This window comes from Monodelphis domestica, chromosome 7 (assembly GCF_027887165.1).
Source record: "Monodelphis domestica isolate mMonDom1 chromosome 7, mMonDom1.pri, whole genome shotgun sequence".
Lineage (NCBI taxonomy): Eukaryota > Metazoa > Chordata > Mammalia > Didelphimorphia > Didelphidae > Monodelphis > Monodelphis domestica.
Genome location: NC_077233.1, coordinates 258,132,014 through 258,155,182, shown reverse-complemented (window position 1 = coordinate 258,155,182; position 23,169 = coordinate 258,132,014). Strand labels below are relative to the sequence as shown.

General features: G+C 36.7%; 1 protein-coding gene across 1 annotated transcript in view; it reads right to left on the bottom strand.

Annotated features, from left to right (window-relative positions):
• Nucleotides 1-23,169, bottom strand: part of TMEFF1 (transmembrane protein with EGF like and two follistatin like domains 1) — a 138,854-nt gene that overhangs the window by 34,343 nt on the left and 81,342 nt on the right. Inside the window, exons 5-6 of the mRNA XM_007498056.3 lie at nucleotides 12,219-12,315; nucleotides 4,296-4,444 (exon numbers count right to left, since the gene is read on the bottom strand). Of these exons, the coding sequence (XP_007498118.1) occupies nucleotides 4,296-4,444; nucleotides 12,219-12,315 (246 nt within the window). The remainder of the gene's footprint in view (nucleotides 1-4,295; nucleotides 4,445-12,218; nucleotides 12,316-23,169) is intronic.

Sequence of the window (23,169 nt, the reverse complement as noted above, 5' to 3'; positions counted from 1 at the left end):
TCTCTCTGCCTCTCTCTCTCTCTCTCTCTCTCTCTCTCTCTCTCTCTCTCTCTCTCTCTCTCTCTCTCTTTCTATATATATCTTTATCCAAATCAATCAGTTCTAAACCTAATTAACTGGACTATGATCCATTGGCCATCTCCATCTTGCCATAGTTATCACAAAAGATTATCAAGTGCCTTGCTGAAATCAGTCCAATTTAACAGGCATCGAAGTGTATTGAGAGCCAAAATATCCTGTTGGCCTTTGGGACATGAGGTCAGAAATGAAACAATCCCTGCCCTCCTCCAGAACCTTGCATTTTACTAGGATAGAGTGCCATCCAGCTCTTCTATTTCCATAGCATTTGCCTGCTATCCAGCTTTCCCGATTCAGGCTAAATTCATTGCTAGGGAACATTTGAGATAAATGGGGCATGGAGGGGGAGGCATTGACGAGTGTCGATGAGGAAATCTGCCATACTTTTGCTGCTACCTTTCCTATAGGAATAAAAATAAAACTCTTAAAATCTTAGCTGGATCTGGTCCAAATGGCGATTCCCTGGCTAGTTATGAGTGGGCTGAACGGTAGAACAGATGATTAGTCTTGCTAATCATCAGGGACCCTTTTAACACATAGTAAATAGCTGGGTCTAATTGATACCCTGGCTTGCTGGGAGAACTTCACTGATGGCCATAAAATATGATTAGGTAGTTTAGTAAATGTAATGCTGAACTGGGGAATCCAAAGATTTTTGTTTCATTCCTGTTACTGAAATAGCTGGGCCAGTACCATTGTTTCTTTATCTATAATATTCAGATTGGAAAACCAATACCAGATCAGGAGTTAGATTCAGACCCTCTGGGTAGTTGCCATTTTCCCCTTCAGATGCCCTGCCCTGCCTCCACCTCCCAATTCTAACACATACATTTTCCCTTGGGAAATCTTGTTTTGCTTTTCCAGTCTCTGCATTTTCCCCCAAAATAAAATTATTATATAGATCTATTTGGGTTTTAGTAGAGACAATTTATGTTTAATTTAGTATAACTTAAAGACTAATCACTATTTATTCCTCAATTTATCCTTTTAAGCCTTCAGAGGTTTTTCTTTAAAATGAGCTAAGGATGCTGAGAACCATAGGTTCACTTCTAGGAAATAACTAGCATTTTTCTGGTACTTTAAGGCCCACATTGCCTCTCATCTACAATTCTGCAAAGGGTCTTGCCTCAAGTTTCTCCCCACCACATTTATCCTCTACACAGTTCCAAAACTCTAACCATTTTACTCCTTTAATCAACATACTCTAGTGGTTCCTCATTGTCTCCAGGACAAAATATAAATTCCTCCGCTTTGCTTTTAAGATCTTTTATAACTTGACCCCAACCTATCTTTGTAGTCTTGTTATATATTATGCACCCCCACCTCCACAGAGCCACACTTGTTAAGATACAGTTGAAGGGAGCAGCTGGATAACCCTCACTGCCTAGCCCTTACCACTCTTCTGCCTTGGAACCAATGCACAGTATTGATTTTAAGATGGAAAATAAGGGTTGTTTTTTTAAAGACTTAATTCAAATCCTACTTTCTCCATAAAGTCTTTCCTGATATCCTTAACCACTAATAATCTTCTTCCCTCGTTACCTTATAATGACAATCTTGAATTTATTTACTTGGTATTTATTTGCCTCCATCCTCTATATTTATTCTGTATATATGTATTTATACTTTATATAATAGGATCTGCTTCATATATATATATATACATATATATATATTTATACTTTGTATTTGTTGTTGTTCAATTGTTCAATCATATCTGACTTTGTGACCCTCATGGACTGTCACTAACTATGGAGTTTTCTTGGCAAGGCTACTGGAGTGGTTTGCCATTTCCTTCTCCAGTGGACCCAGGTATCCTTTTGTCAGGAAATCAGAGGTTAAGTGACTTGCCAAGGGTCACACAGCTAGGAAGTGTCTAAGGCTGGATTTAAACTCAGGCCTTCTGATTCCAGATCTTGCTCTCTATCCACTGAGCTACTTAGCTGCCTCTCTCTCTCCCCCTCTCCCCTCTCTCTCTCTCTCTCTTTGCCCCTCTGTCTCTTTCTCTCTCCTTGTCTTTTTCTCCCTCCTTGTCTCTCTTACCTTGTTTCTCTTCTTCTCTCTTTCTCTCTCTCTTGTCTTTCTCTTTCCCTCCCTCTCTCTCCTCCCTTTTCTTTCTGTCTCTATCTTTGCCTCTCTGTCTCTCCTTGTCTCTCTCTCTCTCTCTCTCTCTCTCTCTCTCTCTCTCTCTCTCTCTCTCTCTCTCTCTCTCTCTCTCCTTCTCTGTCTCTCCTTCTCTCTCTCTCTCTCTCTCTCTCTCTCTCTCTCTCTCTCTCTCTCTCTCTCTCTCTCTCTCTCTTTCTCCTCCTCCCTCCCTCCCTCTTCTCTCTTTCTGTCTCTGTCTTTGCCTCTCTGACTTGGTCTCTCTCCTTGTCTCTCTCTCTGTCTGTCTCTTTTTCTTTCTTTCTTTCTCTTTCCTTGTCTCTCTCTCCTTGTCTCTCCTTGTCTCTCTCCTCTCTCTTTCTCCTCCTCTCTCCCTACCTGTCTCTCTCTCTCCTGCCTGAGTGCAGGTTAAATTAGATGACCTATGAGTTACTTTCTAAAATTTTGTGATTTGCCCCTAATTACCATTCAGCACATTAACAATCATATCATTAAAAGTACATGATCAACTTATATGAGTTTTATTGGATTACAACACTAACCTCTAATTATTTGTCCATCAATTAGCTAGAGAAACACATCCTCTTCCTCTCTCCTTAACTAACATCTTTATCTGTGCATTGGATCCTCTCCCATCTCACCTAATGAAGATGTTACCCTCAACAACCTACCCCCTCCACAGAGCAAAAGCAATCAGCTTTTCTACTTGGGGTTCCAGACTAAATTGAATCCTTACACTTCCACATATCTCAATTCAGATCGCCATCCAGCTGAGAATCCTCTAATTAGTTTCTTGAAAAACTCTATATTTAGGGTTATAGGTTTAAGTGATTACAGAAACGTCTAACAGGTCTGGAATATTTCAAAACTTGTCTATACAGCAGGGGGTGAAATGGATGTATTCTTGTAAAGACTCAGGGCATAAAGGCCAAGGCAAAATGCAAATAAGTTTTTCAAAGAAACTAATTTTTACAAGGGCAGAACAAAACTGTAAATATTTTAAATTGATTTCATTTGATTTACTCAAATTTTAAATATTTAAAACTCAAAATAGCAAGTTTTTTTAAATAATACATTCCAAACCCTAGCTTCACAATCTCAGTGACAACTATGTAATAAAACAGACATAATGACAACCTTGTATAAGTCACTTCTCCTTCCTGGGCCTCAGTTTCCTCATCTGTAAAATAAGGGAGTTGCCCTAAATGATTTCTAAGATATCCTCTAGCTTTAGCTTCTATGATTCTATGACAAAAATGCAAAGCATGAGAATATTTTGTATTTAATTGACAAACGGTTATTAAAGACTTGTGATATGGAAGAACTTGGGAATTAGAAAATGCAACTGGGTTGCACAGTCGATAAAGTGCCAGACCTGGAGTCAGGAACTCATCTTCTTGAGTTCAAATCCAGCCTCAGACACTTATGAGCTGTGTGACCTTGGGCAAGTCACTTAACCCTGTTTGCCTCAGTTTCTTCATCTGTAAAATGAGCTGGAAAAGAAAATGGCAAAGCACTCCAGTATTTTTGCCAAGAAAACCTCAAATGGGTTCGTGAACAGTCAGACAACTGAAAAATGACTCAACAACAACAAGGAATTACAAAGGTTAAAAATGAATCAACTCCCATAAAAGGAATTTAGTCTATAAGATGATGGGGGAGTGAGAATGACATATATATACAGATAAAAGTAATAAAATGTAGACTGTGGTGGAGGAAAAGGAGAGATCCAGACAAAGTACCCTAAGAAAACTGGAAGAAGGAGCAGAAACTTTCTGCAGCAGGGATTGGGGAAAGCTCTACAAAGGATTTGAACCTTGAGGGAAGACAAAGCTAGGCTGACTTTTCAAAACTTAAGAATTTTTGAACAATTAGAGCCTACTGGATAAATAAATGAACAAGGATCAATATTTCATCTCTTGACAAGGAAGTGAATAAAATACAGAAAGTATAACAAAGCCATAAAGAAATTTCCCTGAATTAAAATTCTGACTCCTATAAGTGGTACATTAATTCAAAGTATCCATTTTCTTTCTTGGAAACTATCCAACTTTGCCAGTAGAATTAAGGTGTATCATGGAGAAACTTCTGTAGAAAAAGAAAATAAAATTTACCTGTGCAGTGTCCAAGGTGTCTGATATCAATCTGTTCCTGTTTCACACACGAGGCTTCTCGAACAAAGCATGGGTTATTGTAGGAACTCCCATCAGAAGCACACACAGGATTAAAACTGTATCCACTGCAATCTATGTTGCATACACATCTATTGAAAAAATATACAAAATTAGCTACTCCTTAAAGCAAGAAACCATAGAGTTATTTAGAAATATATATATTTTATGTTATTTCTGATGACATAACCAAAATGTTGTTCTCTATCTCCCATTACCTTACTTCCAACGTTTAATCAGTTATTAAGGACTATCAATATTACTTCTATCATGTCTTGCCTCCTATTTCCCTTCATAGGTTTTAGAAATAAAAGAAATCTTGGAGATCATCCAATCAAAGACCATCATTTTACAGATGAAGAAACTGGGAGCTTAGAGAACTTAAATAATGTGCCCAATATCACCTAAGTAATATCTGAGCTGGAATTTGAACCCTGGACCTCTGATTCCAAATCTAGTATTTTTTCCATTACAACATGCTTCTTTCTCAATATTACTTCCCTGATCCAAGCCCACTAACATCTCTGCTAGATTATTATAATAGTTTTTTAAATCCTTACCTTCTGTTTTAGAATTAATATTAAATATATTGATTCTAAGACAGAAGACTGACAACAATTCAGGCAATGGGGGTTAAATGACTTGTCTAGTGTCACATAGCTAGGAATTGCTGAGACTAGATTTGAACCCAGATCCTCCCAACTCCCTGGCCTGATATTCTATCCATTGTTCTACCTAACTGTCCCTGTGATAACTCGCAGAGAATTTTTCCTGCCTTTTAACTCTCCCTTCTCCAGTCTACTCCTGACACTGCTAACAGATTTGATCTTCCTAATGCACTGATTGAGTCACACCACTTTTCCACTCAAACCCCCCCAACAGCCATGCTGTTGACCAAATGGAGTCCAAATTCCTCAGCCTGGTCATACACAACTTGGTGTATGTCTACAATGTTGCATTTGTGCCAGTGTGGTTTTTGCCTTTTCTATTTAACAATTCAATTTAAAAAAATGTTCAGATGCAGTTGTGCAGGCATTGTGACGATCTGTAGTCATTTGGGAATATCTTTTATCCCTTTTAGTAGATGACAAATGGAATTCTATGAGGATATGGAGTTCGTGCTATTGATCTCTGTATCTCCCTCGGTGGCCAACAAATGCATTGCCCAGAAGAGGTACTTAGGATACGTCTGTTGAAATGAACTGACAGCATCACTGGGGAACATACTGAGAAATATGAGAGGCTGAAGAAGAATTTCTTACTGGTAAGAATATGCTGCTAACTTTCTTTCGTGTACAGGTATAATTATGAGCTATCTTCTCTGGAATTTCCCATGGTCCACAACCAATCAAAGTAATTAACTAATTCCACACCATTTGTTGAAAAATCTCTTTTATCTTATCTTCTATTGGCTACTATAAAAGTACAAAATATATATGAGACATCCCTGGACGTAAACCTTGATAAAATATTTGAAAGAATATTTATATGGAAAGATTGACACACTAATACACTGGTGAATCAATATTACCCTTCTGGAAAGCAATTTGGAATTATGTAAAGAAAGCGGCTAAAATGTTCATGTCCCTTGACCCAGAGAGTCCACTGCCAGGCATTTGACTCCAAAGAGGTCAATGACAAAAAGGAGGTAGCACTTTTTATGATGGCAAAGAAATAAAATAGATGCACATTGAATGGGAATAGCTAAACAAAATGAGGTGTATGAATAAAGGAATATTACTGTGATATAGGAAATGACAAATACAGAGATGCCTGTTAAAATTCATGTGAACTGATGCAGAGTGGCGTAAGCAGAGCCAAGAAAACAAATATTCACAAAGCTTATAACAATTGAAATGGAAAAATAACTACAAACTCTCAGAAATGAATGTTACAAAATGATAAAAAAAAAAAACAAGAATGGTCCTAAAAAAGAAACATGAGAAGCTATCTCCTTCTACTTGGTATATTTTTGGTTTTTTGGTTAAACCCTTACCTTCTATCTTAGTATCAATTCCAAAACACAAGGGCAGCAAGGACTAAGCAACTGGGGTTAACTGACTGACCCAAAATCACACTGCTAAGAAGTATTTGCAGTCACAATTGAATCCAGATCCCCCTACTCCAAGCTGCTCCTCCCACTCTTTAACAAGTCCATGGGTTTGGAACATTGCATGAAATATCGATTTTTTGATGTAGTAATCTGTTTTGCTATTTTTCCCCTTCCTCTTTTTCCTTAAAAACAATCACAACGTTATTATAAGAAATCAATCACTAGAAGGGGAAAGGGAAGGATACAGGGTAAAATCTAGGCAATTTAAAAGGATATCACAGATCTATTTTTTAAAATAGATATTTACAGAGCAATACACACATAGGGGCAAAACAAACACCTTTAAGGTCCAATGAAGTAAGAAGCAATGGAGTGATCAGAGAAAGAGTGTGCATCAAAGGCTACAATATAAATGAAAATGCTAAATAATACTACTAAATGCTGAGTAATCATAGTGACCTATAGTCCTGGAGAAGAGATAAAAAAAATGCAATCAGTAGAGATGCAGGGGACTTGAGGCACAGAATGTTGCATGCACACTCAGAAGTGCTCATCAAGCCAATTAATTTTCTTTAATCTTTTTTTTTTCTTTGTTGTAAAGGAAACCTCATATAGATGGGAGTGTGAATGTGAGCCAATATCCAGAAATGACTGAAATGTAAAAAGAAAAGACATCAACAAAACTTACTGAGAAAAAAAAGAGAGAGCCACTATATATGTGTGTGTGTGTGTGTGTGTGTGTGTGTATGTGTTTGTGTGTGTGTGAGAGAGAGGGGGGGGGGTATTAGGGATGAATTAATTAGTAAGGCTTCAAAACAAAGATGGATTGAAGGAGGAGAGGGATACCACTTGGCAAAAGGGAAACAGAAGGATTTTTAGGCCAGAAGGATAGCATGAAAAAATTAATTGTGCTAGTAATTGATAATAGAATCTTGGATTTGGAGAAGTCCTTGAAGTTCATATAATTCTGAATCCCTTCCCCACGCCAGACACAGACACACATACACACACACAGAGAAAAAAACTCTCAGGAAAAACACCTTTTAGAAATAATATTGCATTATTATAATAATATCTCATTTGTGCCTAAGATTTTATTCTCTGGATGTATTTGCATCTTTGTATACACTTAACCACATTAGAACCTAGGAAATGAAAAACAGCAACAGCAGTAATAATTTTGTTTCACCGATGCCTTAATATTTGAAACTAGAATCCCCAGTTAAACACATTGCTGCTGGCTAACAGCTGTGCTTGGGTATCATCACATCTTTACTAACTATATTTTACAAGCAGAGGCAGTGAGCCTTAATAGGGAAATGCCTGGATTTGGAGTCAGGAGACATAGGTATATAACTCCCCTCTGCTATTTACTAATTGCATGACCTTGGACAAGCCACTTCATCTGAGAGCATCTCAGTTTGCAGCCTTTTCTCATGAAGTTTCCAATTTCATTCAGAGATGTATTTGAGACTGGCACGTGTATACACTCTGTTTCCAATCGTGGAGACCTGGCTCCCGAAAAAATGTAAAATCTGCTAAATCATACCAATGAGAAAGACATTCCTCTTTATTATTGAGAAATAGTTATCAGCACAGCTTGACGTAATGCATTTAAAAGAAACATGACAAACAGAGCCAATCATAAATTTCAAACAATCAAAAGCTAATATTTTGGTACCAAGCATGTGCAGACTGATTTCACCAGTATTTGATTTCAGTCTTAGGAAAATTGGGGGAAATTTTGGAGAATTTGGTTCATTATATATTTATGGTAGTTCTCCATATCTGTAGAAGAATACATACTAGATTTTGAATTGGAGGGTGTGAGTTCAAATTCAGACTACCCAAGTGACCTTGGACCAATCCCTTAATTTCTTTGGGTCTCAGTTTTCTCATTTGCAAAATGAGCAGGCAGTCTCTCTAAGGTCCCTTCCAGCACAAGAAGATAAAAAGACAGCAGAATACATAGCATCTACTTCCTATTTTCTCTCTTCAAGCTTAAAGGTTTGAGCTCTCTCATAATTTTTTTCTTACTGTCTCCTGGCCTATCTTCCTGGGATAACAGTCACATTATCTCCTCAGTGGAGCTAAAAGGTACAATTTGGGATTATATCCCATTTCAGCCCACCCTTATGGCCATGACCTATTTACCGGAGTCGAATTTCTAGTTCAAAAAAGTGTTCTGTACTCGGATTTTTACCAAAAGTCATTGTTAAATTAAGTTTATAATTAAAGTTATTTGGTTTTGGCTAACTGACACTGTTTCCTCTGCCCAGTTCATTTGAGATGTTTATTTTATTAAACAATCTCTCAGTAAATGTTTTTATGTTCTAACTCAGAAATTGGAATCGTTTGATGCACTCCAGTCATTGCAAATGAACTATGCTAATATTCCACTAGGAGTGACAAATGGAAATGGCTACTTAGAAGCAGAAGTAATCCGAAAAACATGTAGAATGCACTGCCAAATATCTATAGTAATGAAAATTATGTTTTGAAATTTCATTAAAAAGAAAGGTGAAGCAGATTGGTGTTACTGTTGACAGGGAAAATGTGAAGAAAGCAAGCAACTCATTGTCATTGAAGGACAAGGTGAAAGTAGGACTAAACAGTCCGATCTGGAGTTATCTAATAAGGCAATAATGGTGGGGAGGGGAAACCACAGGCTACTACGTTATTAATGAGTACACTGGGAATTTTATGGGAAACAGCATTCTTTGGTAAAAAAAAACATTTTTGAAAGGCTCAGTTTTTAAGCAGAGAGGTGGTATCTAGAGATCAAGAGATCACATCTCACACACACACACATAACAAAACCTTCAGTGAAACACTTTTTAGTAATAAATGGGTTATTATCTCACTGTTGCCTAAGATTTTGTTCTCCGAGTAGATTGCTACCTCTGTATATATTTATGTAGTCCATGTCAAGAAGACTAGAGTTCAAATCCTTCCTTGGGCATATTACTGATGACCCTGAGCAATTCACTAAATTTCTCAATACCTCATTTTCCTGATCTATAAGTGAAGGTGTTGGATCTTGGGGGTTTCTCCCAGCTCTGTATCTATGAAACTACGAATGAGGAAACATTTAAAATAGTTATGTGACCTTCTAGGAGCCAGGATTCCTTGTAAATTATTCGTCTGAATTAAACTGGCATATAAAAAGGACATGATTGTTATTTATCCTGCTATAATAATTATGTACATATATATGTGTGATAATTATTATTTATAATCCTTCAAAATTAGTTTATGAATATAGGCAAGAGGGAATTGACTTTCAACTCCCTCCCCAGCCCAGGTGATCTAATCACAAAAAATAAGGGAAAGATAATATAGATAATGAGTTAATAATGTGCCACATAAAAGAGCAAAGGCATGTCTATGCCCTGTTATTCCTTTATAAAATTCAAAGAAATTTCCCTGATGAATTGGAAGGGCAGGTTGCGTTGGCTGATAGAAGACCGACTATAAGCTAAGCTTGCCACCCTAGACACAGAGTCCAGTTAGGGAAGACAGGAAGCAGCCTGGCGGTATGTGTCCCTTCTACCATAAACTGGGGTAGGGGAGGGGGAGATGTTCTCTCTCCTTCTTCCTCCATCATCCGTGGCATCTTGGAGCAAAGCTCCTCATTCAGTAGGAGTCTCCAAACACAGCTGTAAGAGAGGGAGCAGGAGAAAGCCAGTGGAGGCATCTTTCTAGATCATGGCCCCTGGTTGCAGAAAAGAGTCAACTATGGATTTGTGGGAGACATCTTGGGGGTTGGAAGCTAAGCTTCCAGGGTCCAGGTCCCAGGGAACTACCAAGTCACCTGCCCAGAACTGTAGCTTAACCTAGTGGGAAGTAGGTGGACATTATGAGAAGAGAAAGGTCACTGAAGTCCTATAATTGAAGCAGCTAGGTGGTTCAGTGGATAGAACATTGGTCCTGAAACCAGGAGGACTTGGATTAAAATCTGGCTTCAGACACGTCTTTGCTGTCTTCTCCTGGACAAGTCACTTAACCTCAGTTGCCTAGCCCTTGCCATTCTTTTTGCTTTAGAACCGATACTTGATATTGATTCTAAGAGAGAAAGAAGGGTTTAAAAAAAAGTCCTCTAATACCAGAGCTCTGGGTTGTCTTGAGCACATATATTCCCGGACTTTGTACCTCACATTTTTTCCATTGATGCTGGCTACATTTGGGGGCGAATGTGTCCAAGATCAGAGGGAAGATCGTTTGTAGCTATTATTAGCATGTCATCTTAGTGAATTCTTTTGCTTTGAGCTAATTGTATGTACTAGCTAACTGTTAAAGATAATCATGCTGGTGGGTGCTCATGGGTGCTCGAGTGTTCAGAGTGTAGACCCACAGAATACCCTAGAACTTGGGAGCGGTTTTCTCCCTGAAGCCCAAGCTGCAAATTTGTCAGTACTATCTTAAAAAAGTAGCCTGTGGAGTTTTTGTGCAGATTACCTTTGGGTGCATTTCTATATCCTGGGGTGCATGTCAAGCAACCAAGTGATAGGATTTTCTTATCTAACACTTTCTTTTCCTAGTACTGTAGGAATCGAGGAAAGAAAAATGAATTTTTTTCTTCTAATGCCCCATAGAGGGTACTACATGAAAAATTCATTTTAAAATAAAAGTTAAGAATAACAGTTGGATTTTATTTTTTTTTATCTCTATTCCTGGGTGTCTTTGTGGATATTGTGATGATGCTTTAAAGCAATGATCCTGGTGAGCAAAGCTCTTTCTTGTGGTGATATAAAACACATCTATAAAAATCATCTAAGCATGTCTATGAATTCTCAGCATCTAAATAATAGGTGATGGATCAGTGCTTTTTGTCACCATAGGGAGCTCCTGATCCGGGAATTTCCTATACAAACACAGATTGCAATGCCTTCAGGACTTAGTAGATAAATCTTAGGGAGATGCACAAGGTACACAAAGGTCAAGCTGTCCAGGGTCTCTCTGCTAAGAAATGTTAGAGGTAGGATTTGCATTGAGATCTTCTTGACTACAGCCCCAGAACTCAACATACTAGGATGCACTGCCTCTATCAATTTAAACTGATTCCCTTTGCCCACCTCTCATTTTCTTCCTTTTCTTCAGATTTTCATCCTATTTTGAAGGTTGAAAGATAAATCCAATTTCCCAAAATATTCTTTTCAGAATGAAATCCCCAAATTTGGGGGCTAAACTTCAAATTCATATCCACCTGTATTGCTTTTCAATTAAATGAGTAAGTAGTGTTCTGCTCCAGAAAAGTAAATAGTAAATAGCTGTTTTGTCCATTTTTGTCTGTTTATAGTTATGACCACACCAGGAAACACGTCTGTGGATTTCTTTATGTATAAAACAAAACCATATTTCAGACATCAAATTTTTTTCAAAATAGAAAATCTACGATTTATGAATTTTTAATGTGTTTTTAAGTTCAATTTGAATAGCATAACCCAGACTCCCAAGACTTGTTATGATTTTGCTGAGGCAGCAGGGAGTGTTATCCTCATTCTAATGCAATAGCCAAGGTAGGAAGGGTATTAATGAAATCTGTCCTGATGTCATTCTTGTTGTTCCCCATGCTGTATTAACTGAGGGCTAACTGTGCATTAATCTGACAATGAAATTTAAATAAGAAACTGTTCATTCTAACTTATTGAAAAAAAACAAATGAAACTAGAAGAAATGGAAGTAAAATAGTGAAATCCCCAATAAGCAGAAAGTGGTGGCATGCCACATCCCAAAATATAATAAAGGTTTAAATTTTTTTTCTTTGTCTTCCTCTTAAAAGCAAGATAATCCATTCCTCTCAGACAACTCACCCAACATTTTCTGCATCTTCATCACACTCAGCTTTATATTTGCAAGGTCCACACTTGGAATGTTTCCTATGAACTTCTGCCCCTGATCCTTCTTCCTCTGTTTAAAGAGAAAAAATGCATATTCAAACAAAAATTGCTTGCTTTTATGTTATACTTTACATCAGCTCTTCCTAGAGTTTGAAGTCTCCAAGATGTAGGTACCAGAGTTCTACAAAGCACCTTTCTCTTCCTCCCTCCTTCCCCTCATCTCTTTTTCAATTCTACAAATGTTAGTCCTGTACAGCACATTCTTTAAGAGGTGAAAAATGAACTGACTCGGTCCATCTAATCCCATTAGCTGGAAGCACACACACACTACACCTACAATATTTGCAAGCATAGTTCATTGAACTTTTTGTACCCTGTGTTCATATTATTGTCCATTAAAGGTGACTTTAAAAATGTTTAGTAATGAAAATAGTAAGATGAAGTCATAACTGTTCTTTCTGGGTCATAGCTGATGTTTTCCAGTTTCCATGATGGATGGCTAGTGTGGACTTTCTATATGAGTATACTACAGTACTGTAATTAGCACCATTGAACTCCCGTGGCCCCCTTCTTCCTTGCCCCTCCTTCATATTATATTCTAAATCTAAGGCAGCTGAAGGGTTGGACCAAAGCAAGGCAAATCAAGTTGCTCTCATAATAGTCTGAAGGGGTATCTCTGGTCCATAAACAAGTTCTAGGAACCTCCAACCCCTTTTGGGTTACACAGGAGAGTGTATATGGGACAAAAGATTTTGGTATAACATAATGAACACTAAATTTGCAGGAAGGAGACTGGAATTCAAATATTTTCTCTAGATGACCTTAGCCAAATCTCTTAACTTCTCTGTAAGTCTTTGTTCTCCTGTAAAAGTGGATAACAATACTTACACTGCCTCCCACCCCAATATGCGGTGAAGAAAATGCTTTATAACCCATAACATGCTATAAAAACTCATTATTATTACTTGAGAAAGTAGGGGGTGCCTACTTGAGAAAATACCAGAGGATGGATGGATGAAAGAAAGGCTTCAAACCAAACTGTTTACTGATGGATGTTTCCAGAACCAGTTTGAATTTGGAGATATCAAATTCAGAGGAAATTGTATACATTAATGAAGGTGAAAATTCCTACTTCGTCTTTTAAAGATGTCCTGGGCAGACTAGCAATGTGACAAGGGCATTAAACTAATGGCAAAAATGATGAAAATCTTAGAATGTTGGAGTCGGAAGGGAGCTTACATGCCATTCAGTCCAAGCTCCAATTCAGAAGAGAAATCTCCTTGATAATACCCCTGATGAGCAATCATATGAACACTTTCAAGTGGCTTCTTAAAAAACAGGTTTAATTCTTAGGAATATCATCCTCATGTGAAGCCAAAATCTTCTTCCTTATAGGTTTCATACTTTAACTTTAACTCTATTCTTTGGCACAACAAAGCATAAATGTTGCTTTTTTCTCTGTCACCTCTTCATATATTTGAAGAAAACTAATCTCATCTTCCAAACTTTGTCCCCTTCCCTGAAAAACAAGTAAATGCCTCTTTTCAGTCTAAATGTCCTTATTTCCTTCAACTTATCCTCATATGACATGGTTTCCAATCTGATCATAACTAAAAATGGACCAATTAGAACTGACCAGGACAAAGTATGTCACATATTATTGCTTCCCTTGTCCTGGACACTACATATCAGTTAATGCTGTGGGGGTTTTGCTTCCATATCACACTATTGATTCACTTGCAATCACCCCAAATTATTAGGTCTTTTTCCACATAAACTTGTTAAGCAAGCAACTCTTGATGTGTTATAATTATGCAGTTGATTTTTTTAAGCAAATGCAAAATCTAAAATGTTCATTTTGTTCGTTTTGTTTCTCTCCATTGTCCTTTAGTTTACCCTCGCCCTTAATTCTTCAGAGATTATGGTATTCTACAATATTATTATTATAGATGATGATATAGCCAGTCCTAGCTCCTCTCCTAAACTGTAACAGTCCCAGATGACTAACTGCCTAATGGGCATTTTCCCATGGATGATGATATCAAACTCAACTTGTCCAAAACAGAACCATTATCTTTCCTCCTCATACCATGCATTTTAAAAATTTCAGACTTATTATTTCACTTGGGTGTGGAAACTCTCCCCTCCCCGCCTCCTACCCCACCCTCACCCCCCTGAATTTGCCTCTAATATATATAATCTCAGAGCTACTTGCTACCCTGAGAACTTAACTGTGATCATTGAAAAATTCAATACTCAATGGATCTTTGATCTCATCCACTAGAATTTCTCACCAGCATCTTAGCTCATTTTTGCCTGCTCTTCTAGTGAGAGTCTTGGCCAACCTCTCCTGTAAGTTGGCCATCATGTTCACTCTTTCTCCTTACATCACACCTATCAATCACTCCAGTCACCCATGGCACTGAGCAGTATTTTAACTCAAGTCTTCCTGACTCGAAGGGTATCCTCGATCCATTCCCTGCATTCATTGCCTTCATCACCACCTACTACATTTAACTTTCCTACTTAGGAGCAAGAAATCTTCCTCCAATAGTTCAGGTGATTTATACTTTTGCCATAGAGGTTTTATAGTTTTCAGTATAAATATCCTGTGGGGCTCTTAATCAATAAATACCCAGGTGATTAATTTCATTGCCATTTGTACAAAAGGATTCCATTCCCCCACATTTTCAAATTGCAATTTCTTTCAATTGGCATATAGGGTAGGATTGATTTTTGTGTTTTTAATTTATCTCCATTCATTTTTGTTGATTTCCATGGCATGCACTTGTGTCTTTTGGTTGAAACATGCATTTGGGCACTCCTGGGGATAGAAATTCCTGTAAAATGGACATCTACAACCACTCTGCAACTTCTTTGGAGTCCTGGGGGGGGGGGGGTTAAGTGACTTCCTAGGGCCACTATGTATTAGAGAGGTGACCCAAGCCCAGGACTTCCTGATTCTAAGGACAGTGCTCTATTTATGACACCATGGTGCATGCTATCTATAGGGATCTTTTTATTTCTTCCTTGTCAATGCTTTTGTCACTTTTTTCCCCACTATTGTTACTGTTGAAATTTCTAATACTATGCCAAACAAAACTGGTCAACTGAGGCCATCTTGGGCATCCTTGTTTTGGCTTTATTTGAGGACATGGACTAATCCTTTGCTTCTTTATGTTTCCCCAGATCTCAGCACAGTGCCTGAAACTGCTAAATAAATGTTAATTGCTTAATTGTTTAATAAATGTTAAGTGCTTAATAAATGTTAATTGGTTGATTTGAATTGGAATACTTCTACTATTTCTCCACTGTAAATAATATTTGATATAGGTTTGGCTCTTGATTCTTATCATGATAAGAAAGAATCTCACTAATTCTATTCTTTCTAAAGTGTTATTTTCTTAAAATCAGACATTTTTATGAAGGGCTTTTTATGTATCTCTTGATAAAAATCTTTCTATTGATAAAATGAATTGTTTTAAATCTTTTACTAACTAATAGGAACTCATTCTTGAATTTCTGGGACACATCTTGTCTGATCAATGTTAGGGCAGTGTAAAAAATACTACCAGTGAAACCACAGAATAAATTTGGTCTTTGATACTAGTTGCATGACCTTGGACAAGTCATTCACTAGCCAGTTAAGTAGCAAGGTGAATAAAGTAATTGGCTTAGAATAAAGGAAGACCTGAGTTCAAATTCAGAAGCAGACACAGCAGTAGCTGTGTGACCATGGACACATCATTTAACCTCAGTTTTATTCATCTGTAACTCAGTTTTCTCATCTGTAAAATGGGAAAAATAAGAGCATCTACCTCCCAGAGTCATCGTGAAGAACAAATGAGATAATAATTGTAAAGTGCTTAGTGTCTTAAAGTGTCTGGAATTTAATATGCACTACACAAATGTTAGCTATTATTATCATTCAAGCTCTCTGGGTCTCAGTTTCTCCATTTATAAAATAAGGATAGTGGGACAGCAAGATGGCTCAGAAGTTGAGAGCCAGGCTTCAAATGTGGCCTCAGATACTTCCCAGCTGTGTGACCCTGGACAAGTCACTTAACCCTCATTGCCTAGCCCTTATTGATCTTCTGCCTTGAAACCAATATACAGTATTGATTCTAAGACACAAGGTAAGGGTTTTTAAAAAGACAAATAAAATAAAATAGTATTGACTGAACAGGGCTCTTATGAGAATCAAATGTGTTAATGGATACAAAGCACCATATGTCAGCTATTATTTCTGTATTCTGTTTGCTAAAGTTTTATTTAGGATTTTTGCATCTATATTTATAAGCCTGTAATTTCCTATTTAAATGTTGTCTTCATCTGGTTTTAGAATAATTATTACATTTGCCACATAAAAAGAATTGCACAGAATGCCATCACTTCCTATGTTTAGAAACCCACTATGTAATAAAGGAACTATTCATCCCAAGAAGATATCTTTCTTCTGTGAACTCATTTAGCCAAAATAATACCATAATGCCTAGAGTGCTACACCTGGATTTAGGAGACCTCAGTATTCATCCTGATTCACATATTCACTCTTTATTTGATCATGGGCAAGTCATTTAATCTCTTGGAACCTCAGTTTCTTTACCTGTAAAATGACCCAACTTGTATTTGTGAAGGAACTAGTACCTACTTTGCAAGGTTGTTGTGAGAAAAATGTGTGTCTAACCATAAAGCACTCTTCGAATATGGTTTAAAATTAGTTCTTCCTCTAAAATTATTCTATCGAAGTAGTCTATTTCCTGTTGAAACAGTTTGAATATTTTATATTTTTGTAAATAATCATTCATTTAGTTTGGGTTCTCTTAAGTTGTGAGTACATTCTTCTGTGTGTTTTGGGGGGCTGGTAGATTAAGAATTTTAATCTTTATTAATCATTTTGCATAAGTAAGGAAATTTGTCCATATCGTGAGCTGCAATTCCTGTAGGGCAGACTGGTTGGTCTGGGAGGGATAGTCTGCAATGCTAACCCTCATAATGAGGGAGCATAAGCAAGAGGTGGGTCACTTGGAATAAGAGTCAATTACCATATGATATTAAGCAAAGACTAAATGGTGCAATGGATAGAATGCCCAGCCTGAAATCTGATAGATTCATCTACATGAGTTCAAATCTTGCTGCAGATATTTATTAGCTGTGTGATCCCGAGCAAGACCACTTAACCCTGTTTGACCCCAATTCTCATCTGTAAAATAAGCCGCAGAAAAAAATGGCCAACCACTTCAGTATCTTTGCCAAGAAAACCCCAAATGGGGTCATGATGAGTTGGACATGACTGAAACAACTGAACAACAACAAGGAAGCGGGAAGTAGGTTGAAGAACCCAGAGCAATATGGTGATGACAGGTATCCAAGGGTCTGAGGTGAGACAAGTATTCGAGAAATTGGGTGTCTCAACAGGTTTGAGGTCTTACAAAGAGAATGACAGATAAATGGATTTGCTAACTGTGTTGAAGGATTGAGTCAAGACATGTGGTACAACCTTCAGTTTCCCTTTGGGTCTGAGCAAGTTTCAGTGAGAGACAGCTCCCAGCCACCAGCCACCACTTGCATTTCTGGCATGGAAAACAACTTTACTTTTACGGCAGGGGCCAATGACTGATGGTTTTATTTCTTTTATTTCAATTTTACTTTTTTCTCTTAATTAATTTTAGTAATTCATATTTTTCTCTCAATCTGAAAAGATGCTTGTTAGTTTTTATTATTCTTTCTGAGAAACCCATTTTTATCAGTCCAGTTTTTTAAAAGGTTAGTCTATTTGTCTGTTCTCATTTTAATGGTTTCTTTTTTCATATTTTCCTTTGTTTTATTTCTTTATTCTTTTTTTAAAGTCATACATATATATATATATATGTATATATATATATACACACGTATATATATATATATCTATCTTGTCACATAGCCTGACTGTTGCTATAAGCTGGAAGTGGAATGTCATTGAGGATAAATCATAGCCTGACGAAGTTCACCTAAAAGGATGGTAGAGAGTGTTGTTCAGCCTTCTTTTTGAAGGATACCATTGACATCACAGGGGGATGTCTTGACTTGCTCATGAATTAGATTTAAATGAGGTAGAGTTACATGAAATCATAAGCCTCGATCTCTCTTTTGGGAAGCTCTAATGAAAAGAATCAAAGGGAAAATCTCTTTAGAGCACTCCAAAAACCAAGCCTGAATACTTTGCAAGAATTATATAAGTTTGTGTTTGGATATATATGTGAAGTAAATACACATACATACACACAGGGTCATAGCTCTAGAATCTTGTCTAGAGTTAGAAGATATCTCAGAAATCTAATTTAACCCATCTAGAACCTGAGGTCTAGAGAGGTTAAAATTTCCTGAAGGCAACACATCTGGGATGTGAAATTAAGTCCTGTAATTTCAAGTTGTATGCTTTCTTTTTTTAAAAAGGGTTTTTTTTGTTATAAATTTAACAAATGTCAGTGAATAAACAGTTCAATTTATAAGTAAAACAGAAAAGAGGATTATATATAAAACTGTGAATCCCTGAGTATACAGTTTTTTAATGTATTTTAAATTTATTATAATAGTTAACAAAATTTCCCAACTCATCTGTGCTTCTTGCTGTTCTCTTCTTTCAATGTATACCAACAAATTCCCATCTCTGACCATAAAGCCCCTCCTCTGTAATAAATAAGTATACCCAAGCAAAATAAATCAACACATTGGCTGTGTCTGAAAATATACAGATAAACATTTTGTACCTTTCTGTCCTATAAACAATATTAAGTATTAGTTCCAAGGCAGAAGAATAGTAAGTCTTAGGGTTACACAGCTAAAAAGGGTCTGAAATCATATTTGAACCCACAACCTCCCACCTCCAAACCTGGTTTTCTCTCCATTGAACCACCAAGTTGCTCCTTAAAACTGTTTTTTAATGCTGTTTCTTTCCAAAGTGTTTTTTTAAGTTGCATGACCAATTCTTTGATTTGTTCTTTCTCTCTTTTTTGAAAGCTTATTTGGATATATAAATATTCCCTTAATTATTGCTTTGGCTGCCTCCCAAAAATTTTGTTACATTGTCTCATTTTTCTGATTTCTTCTTTGATCTGTACTATGAGGATGTTATGGTTTTACCTCCATTTAAGTTTGAAATCTTTCTTCAACTGCTCTTTGTTGATAATTTGTATTGAATTGTGATCAGTAAGGGATGTGTTTAACATTTCTGCTTTTCCATATTTTTAATGTGCTAGAACATGGTTGATTTTTGTAAAGGAACTAAGCAAAGTTAAGAAATATTCTTTAAAAATCTCATTTAAATGTCACAGATCTATCTTTAATATTCCTAAAATTATTTTCAGATCCTTAATCTCTAGCTTTTTTTTTAACTACTTTTGTCTAGGTGTGAAAGGAGGACACAGAGGCTCACAGCTATTAATGTTTTTGCCATGTATATTGTTCCCTGTAGCCCAATTAATTTTTTCCTTTGACTATTTAAATTTTATGCCTTTCCTTGCATATATACTAAGTGATGAGAATGCATTATCTATGGGTCTTTGAAGCATAACACTCTGTTTTTCTTTTAACCACATCTAGTTTTACCGTTGCCTTTTCTGAAATCAAGATTGATATCCCCACTTTTTTAGATTCACCTGAGAAATAATAAATTCTGCTTTAACTCCTCATTTTAATTGCATATGATTCTTTATTTTCCAACTGGGTTTCTTATAAACAACATATTTCAAAGCCAGTCTGCTCCCTTTCTCCATTCTATGGATGAGTTCATTTCATTCACATTCATGATTGTCAATCAGGATTTTCCCTCTGCCATCGCCTCTTTTACTCTTGCATCCTTCTTTACAAAGAAAAATGAATTTGGGGAAAGAAAGGGAATGGGATCCACACTAGTAATATATACCTGGAATAATCTATTCCATTACTTTCTTCAATCAGCTCAGATCTGGATCACTGGTTTTTATTCTTTCATTCACACCTTTTTAATTCCCTTTTTACAATCTTCTTCACAGTTCCATTCCCACTCCTCCCCCTCTTCTCTTGTTTCTGTCTACCATTTCTTGGTGCTTCCTTCTGGTCTCTGATTCCTCCTTGTATTGAGTCACCAACTGGGAGTGGGCTTTGACCTCTGATGAAACAATAACATATCAATGGTCAGACATTACATGAGTGTAAGGTCTCCTGGAGAACCCTAAAATATGCTGCATCAGTGTTCCTGTCTTCTTGGGCAGTTGCCTTATCAGGAATCAGCTTTCTTCTCCTGCTGTGGATGCAGGAGGACAGGACTGAGATCCCCATAGCTTCTGTGTCTGTTATTATCGATTGTGCTGGCTTTGGTGCCCCTCTCTCTTCCTTTATACCCCTCAAGAAAACAACTGCTATTTAATTAGAGCTTTAAAAAGAGCTATGAGGCTCCTCCTGAAGGTGGAGTTGGATACTCTGATAAGGAAGAAGCCACTTGATCTTCTAAGATGAATATAATAAAGATACAGAAGTTAATAGGTGAGAGTCAAAGGATGAAAAGAAGGGTAATAGTAGTTCCCTGCTCAGTGTACTTACCAAATTATTTCCTGACTTGATAACAAGAGATAAGTGTGTATCTTTCCAAGGGATGTAATGATGATGATGATGATGATAGTAATATTAGCTAGCATTTATATAGTGCCTACTATGTACAAAGCACTGTGCTAAACACTTTATAAATATTCTCTCACTTGTTCCTCATGTCAATCCTGGGAGATAGGTTCTATTATTGTCCCCATTTTACAATGAAGGAAACTGAGAAAAATAGAAGTTAAGTGACTTGTCTAAGGTCACACAGCTAATCAATATTTGAGGTGGTCAAGTCAAGACTTATTCTCAAATCTTATTACTCCAAGTTCAGTACATTCCACTCAACCATGGTTACCTTATTAAAAAAAAAAAAAACTCCTCCACATCAGTAATAAGAGAAATGCAAATTAAAACAACCTTGAAGTTCCATAGAGCTGTCCATTGGTCTAACCATTCTGGAAAGCCATTTGGAACTGAATCCAAAAAGTCACTAAATTGTGCAAACTCTTTGACTCAGAGATTTCATTATTTGGTCTATGTGTAGCAAAAAGATCAAATATGGAGGGAAAGAAAGGTCCTATATTTACAAAAATAGGTATAGCAGTACTTCCTTTTTTGTTGTAGCAAAGAGCTGAAAACTAAGTAGATACCAGTTAATTGAAGAATAGCTGGAAAATCATGTAATATCAATGTGCTATAAGAAATGATGAGAATTTATTTGAGCCAAAATACAGAATGAATTAGAACCAGGAAAACAGTTTATAAAGTGGCAGCAATAAAAAGACTTAGGAACTCTGATCAGTGCAAAACCTAATTATGACTTTAGAAGTTTGATGATAAAAACCACATTTCCCCTCTGTTGGCAGAAAGTGGTGAACTAGAGGTACAAAATGAGAAATACATTTCTGGACATAGATAATATAAATTTGTTTTGTTTGTGCTTGTTTGTTATAAGAGAAGGAAGTTTTTTTTATTTTTTAGAGGGAGTGGAATTATGGGGAAAGTATAGAGGGGGAGAGGGAGGGAGGAAGGGAGAAAGGATGGGAGAGAGGGAGAGGAAGAGAGGGAGACAGAGAGACAGAGAGGCAGGCAGAGAGACAGAGTCAAAGACAGACAGAGACAGAGAAGAGAAGGGAAGGGAATTGCTGGGTCTACGGATAAACATAGTTTTATTACTCTCTGGGTATAATTTCAAATTGCTCTCTAAAATGGTTGTATCAGTCCATACATCTCTATCAACAATATATTAGTTTCTCCATTTTTCTACATCTCCTCCAACATTAGTCATTTTGCCCTTTTGTCATTTTAACCAATCTACTGACTACTAGATGATTTGTTTTGATTTGCATTTCTCTAATCAGTAATAATTTGGAGCAGTTTTAAAATATGGTTTTGATTTCTTTATCCAAAAATTATCTGTTCATATCTTTTACCTATTTATCAATTGTGAGATGGCTCTTCTTCTTATAAATTTAACAAAGTTCTCTGAATATTTTTATATCAGGAACTGCTATCTAAGAAGCCCTACAATTTTCTGCTTTCCTTCAAATCTTGGCCACATTTGTTTTATTTGTACACAATTTTTCTCATTTAATGTACTTGTAATTATCCATTTTACATCTCACATTGTTGTCCATCTCTTTTTTGACTCATAAATTCCTCTCTTATCCATAAATCTGAAGGGTAATATGTTTCCTGTTCTTCTAATTTACTTATGATGTCTCCATTTATGTCTAGCCACCTGCTTCTCCAGGCAAATATTCCATTAAGCTAGAAGAATGGTGGGTTTGTTTCACAATCTGTCTGTAGTGCCAAACTAGAAAAATGCTGAATCTCTCCCAGAATCTCTCCCACTATATCCAGAGAGAGGAAAGGGTGAGTGGTTTTGACCTGGTCATTTCCTGGGGGTAGTATTAAGCAGAGGCCATAACTTGGAGCACTGGTTAATTAATATTCACTGGGAACACAGAGGTGGAATCAAGTTCGAGGCTCCTTACCCAATAAATTGTAACTGATATTACTTAGGAGTCATTTGTGAATAAGAAATATTGGTTTAATCTTTTAAGAGGGCATTATCGGTCCACTTGATGCTATGGCTATATGGGTCAAGTATTTGGGTTGAATGGCATGCAATTTCCATTACAGATCACATTATAGATATTTACAAGGAAGAAATGTGAACATAGACAACAATATCATCATTGCTCTGATGCCTCATTTCATTCTTACCATCTCATACTTTCTGTATGAAAAATTTCCAATATGAACTATTTTAAATGGTTTAAGAATCTTAATGTCATTTCTAGACCGAATGGGAAAAGACTAGATGAAGTCATATAGAGTAAGATCAATATATATAATGAGATCAATA